At 46.8% G+C, this 18,402-nt stretch overlaps 1 protein-coding gene across 1 annotated transcript; it reads left to right on the top strand.

Moving 5' to 3' along the window:
• Nucleotides 1-2,304: 2,304 nt before the first annotated feature.
• On the top strand, nt 2,305-14,069 carry GGT1 (gamma-glutamyltransferase 1). Its single transcript, XM_009699511.1, has 13 exons — nt 2,305-2,468; nt 3,127-3,254; nt 3,491-3,580; nt 4,605-4,797; nt 5,972-6,129; nt 7,025-7,174; nt 7,685-7,821; nt 8,684-8,871; nt 9,685-9,812; nt 11,290-11,402; nt 12,496-12,609; nt 13,680-13,864; nt 13,953-14,069. The coding sequence occupies exons 1-12, from the start codon at nt 2,305-2,307 to the stop codon at nt 13,821-13,823; spliced, it is 1,707 nt and encodes a 568-aa protein (XP_009697813.1). The 3' UTR covers nt 13,824-13,864; nt 13,953-14,069.
• The last annotated feature ends 4,333 nt before the right edge of the window (nt 14,070-18,402 follow it).

Below are 18,402 nucleotides of genomic sequence, written 5' to 3'. Positions count from 1 at the left end.
GCATAGTCATAGCTCTGCAAACACGCCACTGGTCTCTTTTAAAAGTAGTTGAGTGTAAATCAAGTTCTAGAACCTGGAAAGAGGTTTCATCCATTTACCTTTTACTGCCCTCAGTTGACATTTGTTTACAGAACAGCACATACAGTAGATTTACACCCTGGGTTGAGCTGCTTTACTTGGAAATAGACATCTTTAGTGCTCAGACTGAGACTCACAGATACAGGGCTTGGATAGCAAATGTATATCTCCTAATTTAAATAACAGGAGTCGGGGGCGGGAGGGGGGGGGAGGCTGAGGGTGCAGTACTTGCTGATCTCCTCCCTCTGAGAAAAGTTTGGATTTGGCTGGCCTGGCCTGTTTCCTCTAACTCAGTGCTGGCACACTCACCGCTCCCTAATCCTGCGTGTGCTGCTGCCGCAAGGCACCCCGCGCTGCCCTGGCTGCTGGAGTTTGCTCTACTGTGGGCTGTTGAACGGCCACAGAGAGTGGCGTTGGTGGATGCGCTCTTCACCCACAATTACATGGATTGGCTTGTCTCTGAGGATGGCAGATGCTTCGATAAAGTAAAGGGCATCTTGGCCACTGAGCAAGTACAGTAGTCAGGGTGAAAACCCAAAGCTGCACTACACAGGAGGAAGTTGGTCCCTGAAGGCAATATGATGAATTCAGGTCTTTTGTGCTGGAACAATGCTGTAATGGGAAAGGAAATGGGTCAAAGAGTAGCCGTTCAAGCTGCATTTTGTGAACTGTCAGTCCCAACAGGGTGGCAGTGATTCTCCATCCCCTCAATAGCTGTCAACTCATCCTGGTGTGTATCTGGAATATGCTTGCTGGAGAACTCCTTGGTGTCCTATGCTTGCTCACAGATGAACTGTAACACTCTGCACCCCAGGAGGAGCCATGTGCAGGACTGGGAAACATGGAGACACGAGCACTGGCCATTGCCCTCTAGAAGTGGCAGGCTCATTGGAAAGGTGCTCTGGCCAAGGGCCCGGAACAGGAGGAGGTGCTGTGCTCACACTGGGCTGTGCCAAATAGCTTTGGCCAAGGTTGTTTGCTGATGACTAAGATGTGTTTTGCACTGATCATTGACAACCTTCTGGACAGAGACCCCTTCACAGACATGGTATTTAAAAGCAGATTATATGAGGTTCATTTCTGAAGATGATGTGAGTCATGACTAACACCAATTATGTTCTGCTCCTTGGATTTCCCTTCTCACCTATGAATCTGCTGCTTGTTTGGTGTGTGATGTTACCTACCTGCTATAAGACAGATTCTTAGCCAAGCGATAGTTGCTGGTTTGGGGCCTTTTCATTGCTGGTACTGCAACGCTTCAGAGCTGTTACCAAAGGGCTTCCAGGAGTCCTTGGAGTGCTCACTGAAGCAGATCACTCTGCAAATAGGATGGCAATAATGGGTAAAGGGGAAGCTGGTAGAAGCTTAGGAGTTGTTAGAACGATTGTTCTGCACAGAGGTGGCAGGGGCATAGAGAAATGGTACCACCAACGCCCATAGAAAAGGTCTTGATATGAATCTGAGTAAGGAAATGTCTGGGAGACCCTCTCTGTGAGGGGTTCAGGGGAGGAGGAAGCTGTTCACTGCCCAAAGCTCAGAACTCATGGAAACCTGCTAAAAAGCAAGGGCTGGAAAGATGGGAAGAAGTCACATGTACAGCCTCACTGTGTGGCTATGGAGTGGGGAAGAAGAGGTCAACACAGATGGCTGCTGACCTGGCAAAGCCAGCCTGCATCCAGGGCGTGGGTGGGATGCAGTCCTTGGCTCCATTACATTGCAAAGGGCCTGCCAGCCTGTGTTGGAGGGGGCAACCTGCTAAAAAGTCTCTGGCTGATATTGCTGACTTGATTTGGGAACTAGATGAATTCCAATCTGACTCCAGGCCCCTGTCCTCCCAAGCAGAGCAGTAACTTAAATGCTTACTGAGCATGTAAAATCCTCCGAGCGTAAAGTCACAAAGAGCAATTGGTTGTCCTGTCACCACTGAAAGGCAACAGTAGCAGGACATTTTGAACATCCCCTCCCATCTTGACATTCTACTTCACTTCAAAGCAGGACATCACCCTGATGTGGCAGCCAGAATTGGGCTCACACCTCCCCTGGCCACACCTTCCCAAACCGCCCTTCTGTGTGCAGAGCTGTCAGCTGCTGGGGGGTAGAGGGGGAAACGGTGGATATGAAAGAAGGTAGATGAAAAGACTGCTCTTGTGTGTGATCACCTGCTCCCTAGTTCCCGTGTGCCCCAGAAGCAGCAAGGTTGACGATCCTGTCTCTTCCCACAGGAAGATGAAGAAGTGCTATGTGGTGGTTGGAGTCCTGACTGTAACCCTGCTGGGGCTTATCTTGTTCCTGGGACTCTTCTTCGGGCTGCGCCCTGACTCAGGGGACAGACACACTTACAAGAGGGCAGCTGTGGCTACAGACGCGGGGCAGTGCTCAATAATTGGAAGGTACCTGCTAATTGTGCTGTGACTTTCGTTAGCTTTGACAACTCTTGCGCAAGATGAAACTGTTGTTTCCCCGATGTCCAGGTGCAAGCCTGGCAGTTGCCCAGCACAGATAATCTCTAATCTGCCTGTAGAAAGAGGAGGCCATAATAAAACCTGGGCTTTTATCATGCCTGAACAATGTTACTGCAGTTGCTCAAAGACAACATAGCATGCAAATATTCCCTAGACGCATGAACAATGGGAGCAAGAGATGCTTTTCAAGCTCCTTTTAAAAACCATTTATCAAGCTGTCCTCCGGTTCTAGATGCAAGTGCTGCAGATTTCAGGCTCCTGAGAGAGTTGTCATTTCTCATGTGTAATGAATGTGTCTGGGATGCCTGTCCCCACATGTACTTTGACACATCTTGCTGTTTTCAAGCTAGTTTGGATGTGTCTCTAATGAGGGCTGATCTGGTCTGCACCTAGACCATTAGGATCTGTTCTCTAAGGTATCAGAAGCTCAAAACTTCCTATTCCTGAGGAACCTATATGTTCCTATCTGGACAAATGTGCATTAGCGAATCCATCATAGCTGCTCTGACGAGATGAATCCACTGCTCACAGGTAGCTGAGACACTGTAACATGTCATCATACGATGCCTTCTCTTCTGCTGCACAGGGACATCCTTCAGCAAGGTGGATCAGCCGTGGATGCTGCAATTGCAGCTCTGCTTTGTGTAGGACTCATGAATGCTCACAGCATGGGCATTGGAGGGGGCCTCTTCTTTACCATCTACAGCAGCACAGGTAAGGGACAAGGCCGTACACATCTGGAACAGTTTGAGAACTGTTTATCTAAAGCAGGTGATTTATCCTACCTGACTGAAGGTAAAAGACTGACTCTCACAGCTTCTGGAGGAACATGCTGTCCTCAGAATAATTGCCAAGAAACTGGCTCACATTGATCAGACTTCTTCACCAGAGACCATGCCTGTGTGCCAAGTCCAGAGCTAAACATCATCTTCCTTGCTCTGTCATTAAAGGAAAAGTGGAAATCATTAATGCAAGAGAGGTGGCTCCAAAAAGAGCATCGGAGGACATGTTTGGGAACAACACACAGCTATCTCTGAAAGGTATGGCAAAGGCTGTTTCACTGCTTTGGGGGGACCACATAGCTCCAACATTAGCTGCTACTGACATGTCTAAATTAAGAACATTTCTTATGGTTAGGTTCTTGCATATCTACAGGGTTTCTCACCTAGAAATGTCCCCTACTTTACACAATTTGCAAACTCCATCCTGACAAGGAAGCTAGAAATCATGTCCTTCAAATGAGTCAGTCACCTCAGCACTTTCTGCTTTTCTTCTTGAAAATGCAGGTGAATCGAAAGCACTGAGTATGACCTGTTCCATATCTGCCATCTTTCCTTTCCACCTCTTTGCATAAATCTTTGTGGATCAACTTAGTTCTTGTCAGTTCAAGTGTCCTCCATATATACCTTCTGTGGTGGCTTCAACTAATGGTTCAGAGGGTCCAGAGAAGAAGTACTAGTTTCCTTTCAGGGAAGTATTTTCTAATCAAAAATAGAAAGAAATACTAACTAGTTCTCTTCATGGTCACTCCTGTAATCAAGGAGGAACAGCACCTTGGAGGGAGCTTGAGAAGTATCTTGAATTGCTGAGAGATGCCAATAAAAACAGGATTGAAGCACACTGCTACATCACTGTGCAATGTAGTAATAGATCTATTGCAGTTGTAGTTACAATGCCGCAACAAAGTTTTTGGCTTAAGTATGTACACAGTCTGTGTCCTCTTACTGCAGTGTGTTTTCCTCTGAAGGATTGGAAACTAGGCAGTTATGATGGCTTCTGTGTTCTGAGCAGCTTTTCTCTGGTACAGAGCCTACTGAGGGGAAATGACCCAAAAACTTGAGTTACCAGCAAGAGGACAGAGGTGTTTCAACAGGCCAGATTTTGTAGGCATCAATGTCAGACAGAATAATTCTGTTAACATCATATGCGTAAGCTGAGCTGGTCGTAGTATACATAATCCTTGCCTAAAACCAGGGCTGATAGAGAAGCCCGCTCTACCTCCTACTCCATTGATTGCTTTCTTTTCATATTATGGAGGACTAACACATTCCTTATGTGCTCCAGGAGGACTATCCATTGCGGTTCCAGGAGAAATCCGTGGGTATGAACTGGCTCACAAACGTCATGGCAAACTGGCATGGAAAGACCTGTTTCTGCCCAGCATCAAGTTGGCAAGAGAAGGATTCCCTATTGGGAAAGGCCTTGCAGCAGCCATCAAATCAAGACAGGAGTCAATTGAAAGCAATCCCTCACTGTGGTAGGTAGAGCAGTTGCTGTTCTGTGCAGAGAAATCTGAGGTAACTGCATCCTAGCTGAAAAGTCTCTGTCTTTGTGTAACGTAGCGTCTCTGAGGAGTATGCCTCCCCTCCAGTGACTGTACTCACTGTACCTGCTAATGTTACTCCAGCTACCTGAAGGTTCTAAATCATGTGGCCAATTTCAGGAATGTTCAGTCCTGACCTTTAAAGGGAGATAAATTCTGCTTTTAAAGTCCATTTGTCTGAGCAAAGGTGGAATTAGGGTACATGCTGGGATAAATCTGTCAGAAGGCAATGTATTTTCTGGATCCCCAGCTTTTCCTCATGCTGTAAGTGCACCAAGCTAATCTTACCTGCATTTGGGGCAGCTGCAGAGTCTCCTTGAACACCTCATCTACTATCAGGCAGTGGGAATTTGGGTCATCTCTTACTCTGCAGTCACCCTTCCTCAAGCAATATTTCTGACCATCCACTTCTGGCAATTACTATGAAGATGAAGGGTTTTAAATGCTCCTCCACTTCTTCTTACAGTCCAACCCTTAGTGTCTATGTCCAGCCCTACTGGAGATCATGCTTAATCCTCTCTTTTCCTTAAAATCTCTGCCAGCTGCAGGTTGGTTTCCAATCGGATTGGGATGTACATCCTGGGTCTATCTCCTGTGCTTCCATCTGACAGGTCCACAGCAGCACAGTCATGATCCATGGTGAGGGAGCTAAAGAGGAAACTACCTCAAAGTGCTCTGACAAACAGGGATCAAAACACATTCTCCTGGACTCACTGGAAGCTTTGAGCCTCATAGCTTCACAGTCTCTGCTCTGAACTCAGTTACTTGAGTTCAAGGACTATGGCCCCTCCTGGGAATCTTGAGGCAGTTGTTGGCCCCTTGAGCAGGTAGGGAGAGTGGCCTGCCTTGGTGACAAAGATCGACACTCCCTCCTGCAGGCTTCACTGAGCAAATTCTGAGCAATGTGGAATCCCAGGTCAGAAAATACTGTTCACTTATATGTCCCAGTGCAAGATATCAGGACCTCTGGGGCATGGTTCAGGCAGTTTCTCTTCTCTTCAAGAAGCCTCTAGCATGAACACTCACACAGTGTGTCAGCTGGTACAGGTACACGAAGTTTTGAACTTGTCTCTTAGATCTGATCTTCTCAATCTCCTTTCTCTGTTAGCAAAGTGTTCTGCAGAGGAGGCAAAATTCTCCATGAGGGCGATATCATCAAGATGCCTAAACTAGCCAACACATACGAGACTATAGCCAGTGAAGGAGCAGATGCCTTTTACACAGGAAGCCTGGCAAAACAGATCATCGATGACATCCGCAGTGTAGGTGAGAAACAGGACATCTGTCCCAAACAGCATGAGTGACCTGACTGCTGCGGCTCAGCATCCAGGGAGGAGCTGGTGACCCGCAGAAGCCTTGGAAGCGGGTCAAGCCTGCTGCCTGAAATGCTGCCTCTGAGATCTATGGCAACAGGACACCCGAGAGAAGCCATTAGCGCTTTAATGGATGCGTTTGAAACTCAGTCAGAAATGGATGGTATATACTGTGCATTTCTGTACCATATAGTCTAGCAAGCCTATGCATTTCTGGATATAGCTTAGTAGATACATGCTGTTTACAGAGCCTGAATCCAAGAAGTTTCTATCTAAAACATTCCACACATGGTCCTGTAAACTCTTAGCTTGTTTAATCTCTCGATGCCACTAGATGGTGGGAGTGTCCTGTCCTTACCAGCCGGCATCGGCTGCCTTCAGTGAACCTCGGGTATCAGTAAGTCGTTATTGGCTTTATTTGTGCTGGCTAATTAGTGTCTTCCCCCTTCTGATAAGAAAGCCAATGGAACTTACGAATTATTCTGCTTGGAGGGTAGCACAAAGCATCTGCACCCAAAAGCTGCATCCTCCTCCTGTAAACAGGACTTTTATGAACGTTTTGTTACCTGAAATTGCTGGTGTCCTTTGTAAAAAAAGATGGATCACCAGATTTTTGGCTGCCATAAATCGGTGCAACTTCAGGCTTAGGCTATCTAAGCCTCAGCTGGATCTATCAAGGGGTCAGTTAATCTCTTGTGCACCCATCTTTGCTTTCTTTGCCTTGCAACTTTTTGGATTTGTCTGTGTTCCTTCCTGTCTTTGCTGTGGTGCAGGGTGATGGAGTATTACCTTCTCTTCCCATCAGAGATCACATAAACCCACATCTATAGTTTCCTTCTCTTTTCTAGGGGGCATTGTCACATTGGATGACCTGCAGGACTACAATGCAACAGTGATCGAAGACCCCATACAGATCACACTTGGGGAGTTTACCCTCTACACACCTAGTGCCCCCCTAAGCGGCCCAGTGCTAGCCCTCATTTTCAACATACTGAAAGGTGAGAGTGCCACTGAGCAGTGCCTTACAGGCAGCAGGAGCGAGGACAGCTCCAAAGACAACGCCTTTTTTTGGTTTGGGAGCTGGGCCTCCCTTGATAGCCCTCCAGCAGGTGAGAATTCTGAGACCCCAGGAGGGATCAGAGATGCAGAAACATTCCTCTTCTGCTGTAAACTCAGGGATGTTGCCTTCCAACTTGAAATACAGGTGCAAGAGGAAAAATATGCTCCCAGCTGGGGCACTCCCCTGATACCTGCATGGGTGGAAACTAACTTGTACTTGAGGCTTCTCTGGAAAACGTCTCTGCAAGGACAAGTCCTGCTGGTGACTCCCACACTGCTCAAAACTACCAGAGCTCCTGTGTTCTCCATGAGGAGATTAGGGACAGTCCAGTGACTGCATCTCTGTAGGGACTGGGCTTCAAGATTATACCATTTGACACAGGTTTATTAGCAGTCCATTGACTGTGTACTTTTCTTTGTGTTCACAATCGTTTGTCTTCTGTTGCCAGGATATAATTTTTCTGCTGACAGCATCAAAACCGTGGAGGAGAAAGGTCTGACTTACCACCGCATTGTGGAGGCTTTTCGCTTTGCCTACGCCAAGAGGACTTTACTGGGAGATCCAAAATTTGTCAACATTACAGAGGTACCTGGCAAAAGCCTTTTCTCTCTGCAGCACCAAGGTTGACTGGAACGTGGCTTAAAGTTTTTGCATGACTAAACTTTGTCAGGGGTGATCTGTGCCACCTGCTATTGACAGGCACTGAAACATCTCTGAATCAAAGTGTGAAGTCCTATGAAGTCACGGCTGAACTGTGAGGGATATAAATGGAGGAAACCTTCCTGCCCTAAGGAAAAGCCAAATCCTCAATTCACCAGGAGTGTTTGAGTATAGTTAGGGCTAATCCTCCCTGTTTTCATAGTGTTTGAAGCCTTATTCACTAGATGACATTCCCAGCATCCTTGTGGCTGTCAAACCACAGTCCTGCCTATAGTAAGTGGACCAACGGATGGGAAGGGGTGAGGCAGGAACCCTGCTTTTCCCAGCTTCACCCTTTGTGGTTTTACTTCTGTGACTGCAAAAGCAGCAGGATCTGAGCCCAGCCCAGCCTGATGGACACAAATTTGCAACTTACAGAGCAATGATCAGAGCTTGCCTTGGTCTGGTCCTCTCAACCCGATCCCTTTCCTCCCATCTCTGAAGCAAGTGTAACACTGCTTGCCTACACCTTACAGCAGTGTTGAGGACAGCTTTCCATAGATCTACAATAATGGATGCTGATTAACTTCCTACACAAAGGGGTGCGTTGTAACCGCTGCTTCTGTGACTGCTTAAAATGCTCTTTGGTGCAATGTCCATCTTTCAAGAAGGAGGAAAGCCCCTGCTGGAAAACTATAGCCTCACTGATGGGATTTGCCACTCTTCTGTGGTCTGAAGATATCAGCTTCATAACTACATGTCTCTTAAACTTAATCTGCTGAGTAACTGCATTGGATTTCTCTGACAGGCAATCAGAAACATGACGTCCGAGTTCTTTGCGGATAGTCTCCGGAGGAAAATCACAGACAACACCTCTCATCCTGTTGACTACTATGAGCCAGTATATTACACTGGAGATAATGCCGGTACATCCCACCTCTCCGTTGTGGCTGATGATGGCAGTGCTGTGTCCGCCACCAGCACCATCAACCAATAGTATGAGCTCAGACATTACTTCCATGTAGGCCTTTGCCATCTTCCTAGTGGTGGTTCTGTGGTTGGTATAAAACATCACTGAGCTGTCATCTCTCTGGTGGGATAGTGATGAGTAGCACTGTTGATGGGCACTTCTGCTGAACTTGCAGGTCAGTTCTTAACACTGAGGCCTGCGTGGTTGGGTTGGAGGACAAGATGTGTCCTCTCATGTTGAGTTCACCCACCAAGAAAACATTCACTGCATCTGGATCTTCTCATAAGCAGTGGTATTGCTGCTGGCTCTGATTTCCCAGGCTTCTGGAAGGAATTTGAGATAATACAGCTGGCCTGGAAGTGCAGTGTTTGGCTTCAAGTGCTGTCGGGAGGAGCTGTGTTCCACGTGTATGGCCTGAAGCTGGGGGGTGAAGGTTCTTTTTGTCCATAGAAAATGTCTGCAGCTTAATACATCTAAGCAAAACCCCAGTTATTCCCAAATGTGCCAGCCTTTGAGCTACGCTGCCTCTGAGTGGAGCGCAGTACTGCCCGGCTGAAGGGTCATTAGTTGTACGTAGCTGCCGTGCTGGTTTCCCCCTTGGGGTCCTTGCAGGGGAGCTATACAGCAGGGCTGGGGGCTGCCTTTCCTCTTTGTGTGGCTGTGTGCTCACGGTATAAAGTGCTTCCTTCCCCCAAGGGGTTACAGAATGTCCTTTACAACAGGAGGGAGTAGAGAGTTACTCCAGTCAAATCCCAGGTGTCACATTGCAGTAATTCACCTGAAGCTCCTTCTGGATTTGCTCTGGTTTTGACATATCCGCACCAACTTGTTTTCTCTAGCTTTGGCTCTGATGTACGATCCAACGTGAGTGGAATCATATTTAATGATGAGATGGATGACTTCAGCTCACCTTACATAATCAATGGATTTGGAATCCCTCCTTCTCCAGCAAATTTCATAGCACCAGGTAGATGTAAACTACCTTCCTGACTTGGTCTTTTGGCTGTATCTTGCATACTGTCGTGGTTTAACCCCAGCTGGCAACTAAGCCCCACACAGCCACTCGCCCACTCCCCCCTGGTGGGATGGGGGAGAGAATCAGAAGAGTAAAAGTGAAAAAACCCGTGAGTTGAGACAAAGACAGTTTAATAGGTAAAGCAAAAGCCGCACATGCAAGCAAAGCGAAACAAGGAATTCATTCCCCACTTCCCATGGGCAGGCAGGTGTTCAGCCGTCTCCAGGAAAGCAGGGCTCCATCATGCCTGACGGTTCCTTGGGAAAACAAATGCCATTACTCTGAATGTCCGCCCCCAACCCTTCCTTCTTCTTCCTCCAGCTTTGATTGCTGAGCATGATGTCATATGGTATGGAATAGCGCTTTGGTCAGTTGGGGTCAGCTGTCCCAGCTGTGTCCCCTCCCAACTCCTTGTGCACCTACTTGCTGGTGGGGTGTGGTGACAGGCAGAAGAGGCCTTGACTCTGTGTAAGCCTTGCTCAGCAATAACTAAAACATTCCTGCGTTATCAACACTGTTTTCAGCACAAATCCAAAACATAGCCCCATGCAAGCTACTGTGAAGAAAATTAACTTTATCCCAGCCAAAACCAGCACCCCTACTAACGCTGTGGTGTCTGCAAGGTAGGCTGCAGCACGTCTGCGATCAGACACAGATCTGGGGCTTTCTGCAGAGGACAGGGATGAAAGCAAGTCATCTGGCACCCCTGCCGAAAGCACGCAACCAGCCACCCCTGGTGCACCCTGAAGGAGGAGAGACTGTCTAAAGAAAAACTCTTGTGTGTGCCTCCTTCCAACAACCAGAAATCCTTTCCCAGGGAGCTCAGTACATGTCAAATGAAATTACTTAGGGCTGCAAAAGATTTCTTTGATTTAAGAGGGAGGCGGCAGCAGGAGCTGACTGCAAAGTGTTAGATGGCACTGTCCACCCTTCTCCCTGTGCTGCCTTGCGAGCTGTAGGGCAGCTTTGGATAGACTCAGCCCACCCAGACTTAGACCTAGACCCACGCAACCTGCCTGCTCCACTGCTGTTTCCTGCACACCCATCTCATTGCTGCTAAAACAGGCTGGAATTCCGCTACCCTCCTGTGCCCCATGCTTTGGAGGGGGACAGGGAAGTGAAGGGACAGGAAGGGCAGTCCCATGGTGTACTGGAGGCAGCTGCACCACAGTCAACCCCAGCTGGGACAGCACTGTGGAGGAAGGCACCTTCAGCCTCTGTGTGAAGGACCAGGGTTAAGCTTTGCACTGCAGAGACAAGGAGGAGATGGGTACAGGGGATAGTGGGATCCCCAAGGGCTGAACAAGACATGTGAGTTGGGTCAGGAAGGTGGATACTGAGGTTCTGGGTTTAGACACGGAGCAGGAGCTGGCAGTTTGTAAGCTGCAGGTGGAAACCTGAGCCTCTGTTGCATTTGTGTCCCCAACAGGTAAACAGCCGATGTCCTCTATGTGCCCGTCCATCTTGGTGGATAAAACAAAAAAGGTCAGGATGGTCGTTGGTGCTTCTGGAGGAACAAAAATAACTACAGCAACAGCACTGGTATGTGATGATATGGGCAAACTGGGGACAAGGCTGAGGCAAAACAAGGTGGAGGAGAGGCAGCATTTGGGGTAAGGGGCTCAAGTCTCCACCTGTGACATGACCATGGCTGTGGCTCCCTGCTGTGGGCCGGGGCCTGAAAGGGGAGGTTCCTGCCTGGCCTTCTGAGGGCCAGGCCTCCAGCACCAACTCCTGCCGGAGCTACAAAGGGTCTGCTATTAAATCACTTCCTTCAGTGACTCCAGGTCTTTTCCTTTGGCAAGTTGTTCTTGCCACTTGCAGAAGATTTGTGACTTCAGTTTAGCTTTGATGTCTGTTCTCTGGATCTCTGTGAACTCCTCTCTTTATCTAGTTTAGAGCCATTCCTATCCAACATCCTAAACTTTGGATGAAAGTCACACAGAAAAGTCAAGTAAGAACTAGGCCAGGCGTGCTGTCAGGCCATCTGACAGGCAGGCTCTCTGTGAGCCACCATGGCGGCCACTCAAATGCCCAGCTAGCCCAAAAGTCATTGCAGGAGAAAGCTGTCTCCCATGCCAGCACACACAACAGTTCAGAGTACCAGGCTGGATCTTGCTTTCTGGCTGAAGTAGAGGTGAAGTGTCCATAAAAACCGCTGCAAGCCGCTTTCTAAGTCCTTGATCCTGGGGCTATTTTCACTTGCCAGCAGCTCCAACCTGCAATTTAAGCACTTAAAGATGAGCCAGGTTTAAGGAGACTGGTTGCACAGTAGCAGGAAGCGGTAGCTGGATGTCTGCTCCGGTGAATGCTGTGTGTCTAAGCTGGCACTAGCTTAATCATAGCAGCATAAATCCAGCTACAATAGCTTGAGGACCGGATCCTTTACTATGTTAATTTTAGTAACTCATGGTCTCTTTGTGTGAGAATCCTCCTAAGCACGTACAAGCTGACTTGCTGAGATGTACCTATTTTGTGTAGCCAAGAGAGGAACTGCTGAAAGCAGAAGGAACCAGAAACTATACCTTTTATGTGCCCTGGTGAACATCCTTCAGGCATCTCTGCCTATGTTGCTACAAGGGTCAGGCCTCTCTGAAGACAAGTGACTAACGTTAAGGCTTTTTGCTTCTCATAGACGATCATCAATTCTATCTGGTTTGGTTATGATGTGAAGAAAGCAGTGGAAGAGCCCAGAATTCACGATCAGCTGTTTCCCAATCTCACCGAGCTTGAGCAGCAAATAGAGGAGGTCTGTCTAACCAGAGTCTGGGGTGTGCATAAACTTCTTGTATAGGCTGGGTTCCTAGTGTTGCGAAGGCAAGCAATTGTGGAAAATCATGAAGCTTTGCCAAATGTTCTTAGGTGAGCAGTATTACAGCTGGCACAGGTCAAGTACTAGGTCACAGTAAACTGGTCAAAGTGTACCTTTAGTCTCAGTCACGTGGGTTTGAAGCCTAATGCATTCAAGCGTGACCTACGTCGAAAACTGAGGGTAGGTATCTTCTTGCAATGATGTTTGGCTCAAAGGACTTGCAAAATAGCAAACTACATCAGGGCCTGAACCATTCAGCAGTCTAAATCCAGTAACCCTCAGGAAACTCTTGTACTGTTGTGCAACCTCGTGATGACTCCTGAAACACTGGCACAGAGCTGGTGAGGGACGGTGCACAGAGGGACCCAAGAACAAACTTGAAAATATTTTCACAGTAAAGGTCTCTGTGCGGGACTGTCGATCTGAGAGCTGATGGCAAGATCTGCCTCGCTCTGCATACTACTCACCTGAGCTGGCAGCTTCATTCACCCTGAGGAATTACATGTCCCAGAAGCCTGAGACAGATGCAGTCCTTGTACGTATCTCATCCTGTGTCTTTATATTAGGGAAAACAGTTTTCGTCATCAAACTATGCAGAAGATCCTACTTTAATAAGCTTCTTACTAAGGTAACAGCTGAGATATCTGCCTGCACTGGGGAGGATGCCCTGCTCTCTACAAGTCCTGCGTTTTCCCCCATTCCCAAACAGGATCCATCAGTTTTGGCTGTTGGTATAGGAATATCTGAGGCAGAATACTCTGTGACTGGGAATAGTATTGGTTGCCCACTCTGAGCACCACAAATGCCTCATCTTCTCAATTCCACCTCTTCAAAAGCAGGGCATCCCAGACAGCAAAGGGAAGAGGAGGAACAGCTTGTAGTTTTACACCTACCTAATACAGGCAATGAACGCCTGGGTAGTTGTGGAGAATGCAGGTCACAGACTATGACGTGTGTGCAGTTTCTCTCTCCTGTTGTTCTCGTCTTCATTCACTTCTGCATTCCAGGGCATAGAAGAACAACTAAAGAAGAGGAAACACAATACCACGCGGGTGAGCGGTGGTGCGGTTGTGCAGGCCATTCTCAGAACAGCTGAAGGATGGGCTGCAGCCTCCGATTCCCGGAAAGGTGGCTTCCCTGCAGGCTACTGACATGACTCGGCTCCTTTTTTCAGTGGTCTAGTGACACTGAGGTGTGTTTGGGGGGAAGATCCTTTAGGTCTGCAACTCAGGGACTTCTCACAGGAAGGAGAACAAATTTACCTGTGGTTCTATTGACAGAGCTGGGACAGTTCTCTACAGCCATGACCGAAGTGCCTCATGCCACAGCAGTCTGCTAAGACAGGCATGTCTACTAGGACATGCAGTACTTACTTGAAGAGTCTGTTCTGCCTTGAAGAGTTTGTTCCATGCCTCCTCTCCATCCCGTGAAGACAGACTGGGTACCCAGAGTTTCTGAAGAAGGTCCAGCTCACTCAAGCTGCAGGAAGTGTTTCCCCTGCACAGCGTCAGCTACTGGGAATGTCCCTGTCACTGCTAGAGAAGAGATTTGTTTCCTCTTGAGTAGATGGGAGTTACAGGACTCTGGGGACTGGGTTTTCCAAGTTACAAACTAACAGATCTGTGCCATAGCGGGAAGCCCAGCTCTAGACTGGGATAAGCCTTCACAAACGCACCACTCTTTCTTTTAACAAAAGATGTTTCTGCTTTTCACCTCAGTTGATTATTGGAGATGAGTGGGTAAATGGGGAAATGGCTTCAAACTTTTTTATATTTCTGTTGAGAAGGTCTAAAGGGAAGATGCTACCTGTAAAACTCTGAGCACAACTAAAATAAATAAATATGGAGTCACACATTTTTCTTGGCCTGCACAGTTGCTACTGCGAAAAGGGGTGGTGAGAGTTTGCATGAAAGCAGAAAGTTAAATATCCAAACAGAGCTTGTTTTTCTCCAATTTGCTTTTTACCACATCATACTGCAGTAGAAATACTAGAGTCTGAGGAAATGAAACCTCTAAAAAAGGGCATGCCGCAGCAGTTTGAAGGTAAGTTACCATTAATCAGACAATTAATGACCTCTCAGAAATTAATATCTCATATGGAACAGCTAAGAGTGTCTGTACCTATGCATGAGGGGGTTTTGGTGTTCACCTTACAGCATAGACTAATGAATCACATCAGATAAACTTAGCCTAAGATCAAAACCAAACGTTCCAAAATGTTGTCAAGCTCTAGGGATGTTTATGAAATCCTTGAAACACAAGTAACAGTAACTGAATGCATCTATTTGGCTTGTTGAAACTTCCTCTCAGTTTGTAAGAACCTTAAAATACAGAGTGCATTGAAGAGAAAATGAAAGGCTGAAATTTTAGGCATCAGGCACCCTCTCTTTCTCAGTAATTTCTGGAACTGAGGAGAGTCTAGTTTCAAGGAATAAAGTGATAGCTAGATCATGCTTAAATCAGAGTCTCATGACTTTGACATATATAATTGCTTATATCACTTCCACTAAATGAGCGGCTTTTACCAAAAGTTGCCTGGGATGTGATCTGTGCTCCGTGCCCCTTTTTCCTGAGCTGTTACTGATGATGGTGTGTTAGGTGCAGTTAAGGCAGTGATTGTAACTAACCTAGGATCGTTGTGTTCCTTTAAGAATGACATTGGTTTGGGGCTTAACCTATATCCTTTTATTGCTGAACTGAGACTTTTGACTTTTCTACTTCTTGTAATTCCACAGTAGATGCCACTCAGTGGCAGGCTGCTGTTTAAATCCAGTTTGCAGGTCATTTTAGGAAGCTTTGGTACGTGTATGTGCGTGGAACAGCATCAGCTGCTGTTTGTTGGAAATACCTGGCCCTTTGGACTTAGGACTGGCTGAGCTCTTTCTTGGCCAAGTGTGATCTGCGAAATAAAATTATTGCACAGCCAAAGTGACGTTAGTGAAACCTTACAGTCACTATAGTTAGTCAGAACTGAAACAGAACAAGACTGTGGTAAAAAAACTGGAAGGTAACTGTTTTCTGGGAAATGACTGTTGGACAAACATGCTTTCTGAAACAAGTTTGAGTAACTGCTGCTGGGCTGCTTCTAACAGTTCCTGGTACAGCAGTCTTTCTTATGCTCCTGAATTTCTTCTAGCTAGTCAGAAAACTCCCCTATTATTTACAATCTATGTTACAAAAATTCCCTTATGGAAAGCTCAGATTTTGCCATGGCTAAAAACACTTTGGTTGAAAACTATTCTTATAAATGCACTTGAATTCTTGATTCTCTGCAGAAATGGATTTGTTTGTTTGTTTGTTTCAGCAGTATCACCACAGAGGACTGATTTGTAAAAACTAAACTGGGCTAAGGTTTGCACTTACATCTTACATTTTTTAAAAAAGCAACTATGGATACTTCTGCATGCTGTAATTATCTGCATCTCATTTGGACGTGTCTGTACATAGGCCATGCGCTTCTGCCACCTGCTTGGATACCACATTCCACTACCGACACTGCATCGAGGCTGTCTGCGTATCAATAGGCAAGCGTCCATCAATGGTTCATACTGGAAAACCTCCCGATGGTACGCTGCAGGCCATTCAGCTTGTCTGAATGTTTCAGCTACAAGAAAAGACTTCTTCCTGCTCGTGTCCCACCTTTTCGAATGCAGCCACCTCCCCTTTCCGCCTCTTCGTGGAGAGGGAACGTCTCTGTGTCAGCTGCCGGGCACAGTGCAGGGTATGGAGAGCTGGAGGACGTGTTGCCGGGACCGATTCCGGCTGCTTTGAAAAGGAGCTCTCCTGTTAAAAGGCGATTCAGATTATGAACTGAGGGGGTTCATCTCTTTCCCCTGTTCTTCAGTCTAACATTACCACAATTTTCTTTTGGCAACTGTCCAACCTCTGGAAGGGCTACAGGGAAGCACCAAAGCCAAGCTGTGAGAGAGAAGTGGCATATGCAGTCTTCTGCACGGTTCTTCAGTTTCTCCAGCGGCGTATTGAGTCTCCAGAGTGAACAACTGTTACTGCTGGAAACACCTGCGTGAAAGTCCTCTCAAACAACTGCTTGTGTGTTAGGCTAGGCAATAGTTTTAGAGGAGAAATTCCCAGACAGGTTTAAAAACACTTTATTAAAAATATAATTTAAAGACTTCATTAGAAAACAGAGCAGCCTCTGTACAGTGACGCTTTAAAAGTCCATGTAAATTGACTAAATACAAAAATAATACTCTCCTGTTGGCATGAGCATGAATGGGGAGAGACCAAAGCGAGAGGCTTTTGCCCCAAGCAAATTTCAGCGGTGGTGAGGAGGTGGCAGGGCAAGAGCAGAGGTGCTGAGGGAGGTACAAGCCCTCAGCTTCACCAGGTGTTTTGCTGTGAGGACTACAGGACTGGAAGTCCCTGCTGCGGTGAGAGAGCTGCACTCTCATTCCTTTCTGTCTTGCAAATTAAAGCTGTGATGGGTTTTAAAACTGCTTAATTGGCTCAGTTTCAATGTTAGTAGCAAAGTAGTTTAACTGCAGTGAGTGCTGGACTACAGATAATATTCCCATGTCCTTGTGGCGAGAGGTAGCTGCGATGCTACTGCACTGGAAAGGTGATAGGCTGGATTACTGAGGTGTGCTTTTCCCTAAGGTATGTCAGAAGTGAAGGTAATTGGAGGCTTGGTTACTTGGTGACTTGGTTTTTCTACTAGCAAAACATGATGGGAGTATGGCCCAGGGCACTGCTGAAGGCTGCCCTGAAGGCTAATAAGGAAGCAAGAACATCTCTCCCTGTCTCCAGCCAGTGCCATTCTCGGTTGCTTTTTATAAACTCTAAGCTCAGTTGGGCTAGCTAGAAATAACTATGGATCTTGCTAAAGGCAGCATCCAGTCTAGTTAGTCTGTCTGGTCCTGGAACGTGATCTGCAGATGGTGTCGGGTGCCCAGAAGTGCTTCCCCTGTGACAATTCTTCAGTTGGGGTGTTATTTCTGACACTAGGACTGATGCACCCAGGAACTGGTAGCTGAGGTAAGGCAGTTAATGAAAGCAGAAAACTTCAGCAAATTATATAGATTGAATATGACTACCAAAAAACCCTAATGTAACCCCTTCCAAATGAACATAAAAACTGCCTTCCCCCCCCCCCCAAACTTTAGCATTGAGTAAAAAACCTCCCTCCCCCCCCCCCCAAACTTTAGGCCCTTTCTCTGTTCACAGTCAGCAGTGCTGTAACGTACTGTAACGCTGTCTAACAGGGTGCGCTTCTATGGTGTGAGTAAGCAGCTCTGATGGAGAAACCAGTAGTCCTTCCTGAATGAGGGAATTTAAGATAAATTCCAGTTGGATGAGGAAGGAGAGGGGCAGTGCCTAGAGCTGGCTCTATACATAAGTAACGTGTCTTCCAGATGCATGATGAAGTGCTTGCAGTTATGACCTGGTAACTTAGGAATACTTTTTCATTAAGCTCTGATACAGCTGTGGTAATATTATAGTGCTTAGTGTGCAATTTCTGAAGGAAAACACGCCTGGCTCTAGTCAGCTTCACTTGGACCATCGTTAAAGTGCAAGCGAAGGCTGAGATTTCAACAAGTTGATGGCTTTATTGGACAGACTTCGTGGGTAAGAACATAGACTTAAAGCCTCTCTTGCCTTGTTTGCAAGGAGGTGTGCGGATGGGCTTGTTTGGGTTTGGTTTTTTTAATAGCGTGTGCTCAAATACTTGTTGTGGCATTTACAGAAGGATTTTATTTGTTTGTGTGCTAG

This window comes from Cariama cristata, unplaced genomic scaffold (assembly GCF_000690535.1).
Source record: "Cariama cristata isolate BGI_N322 unplaced genomic scaffold, ASM69053v1 scaffold10444, whole genome shotgun sequence".
Taxonomy (NCBI): Eukaryota; Metazoa; Chordata; class Aves; order Cariamiformes; family Cariamidae; genus Cariama; species Cariama cristata.
Note: the sequence above shows the minus strand (reverse complement) of the source record. Positions and strands in the feature narration are given on the sequence as shown.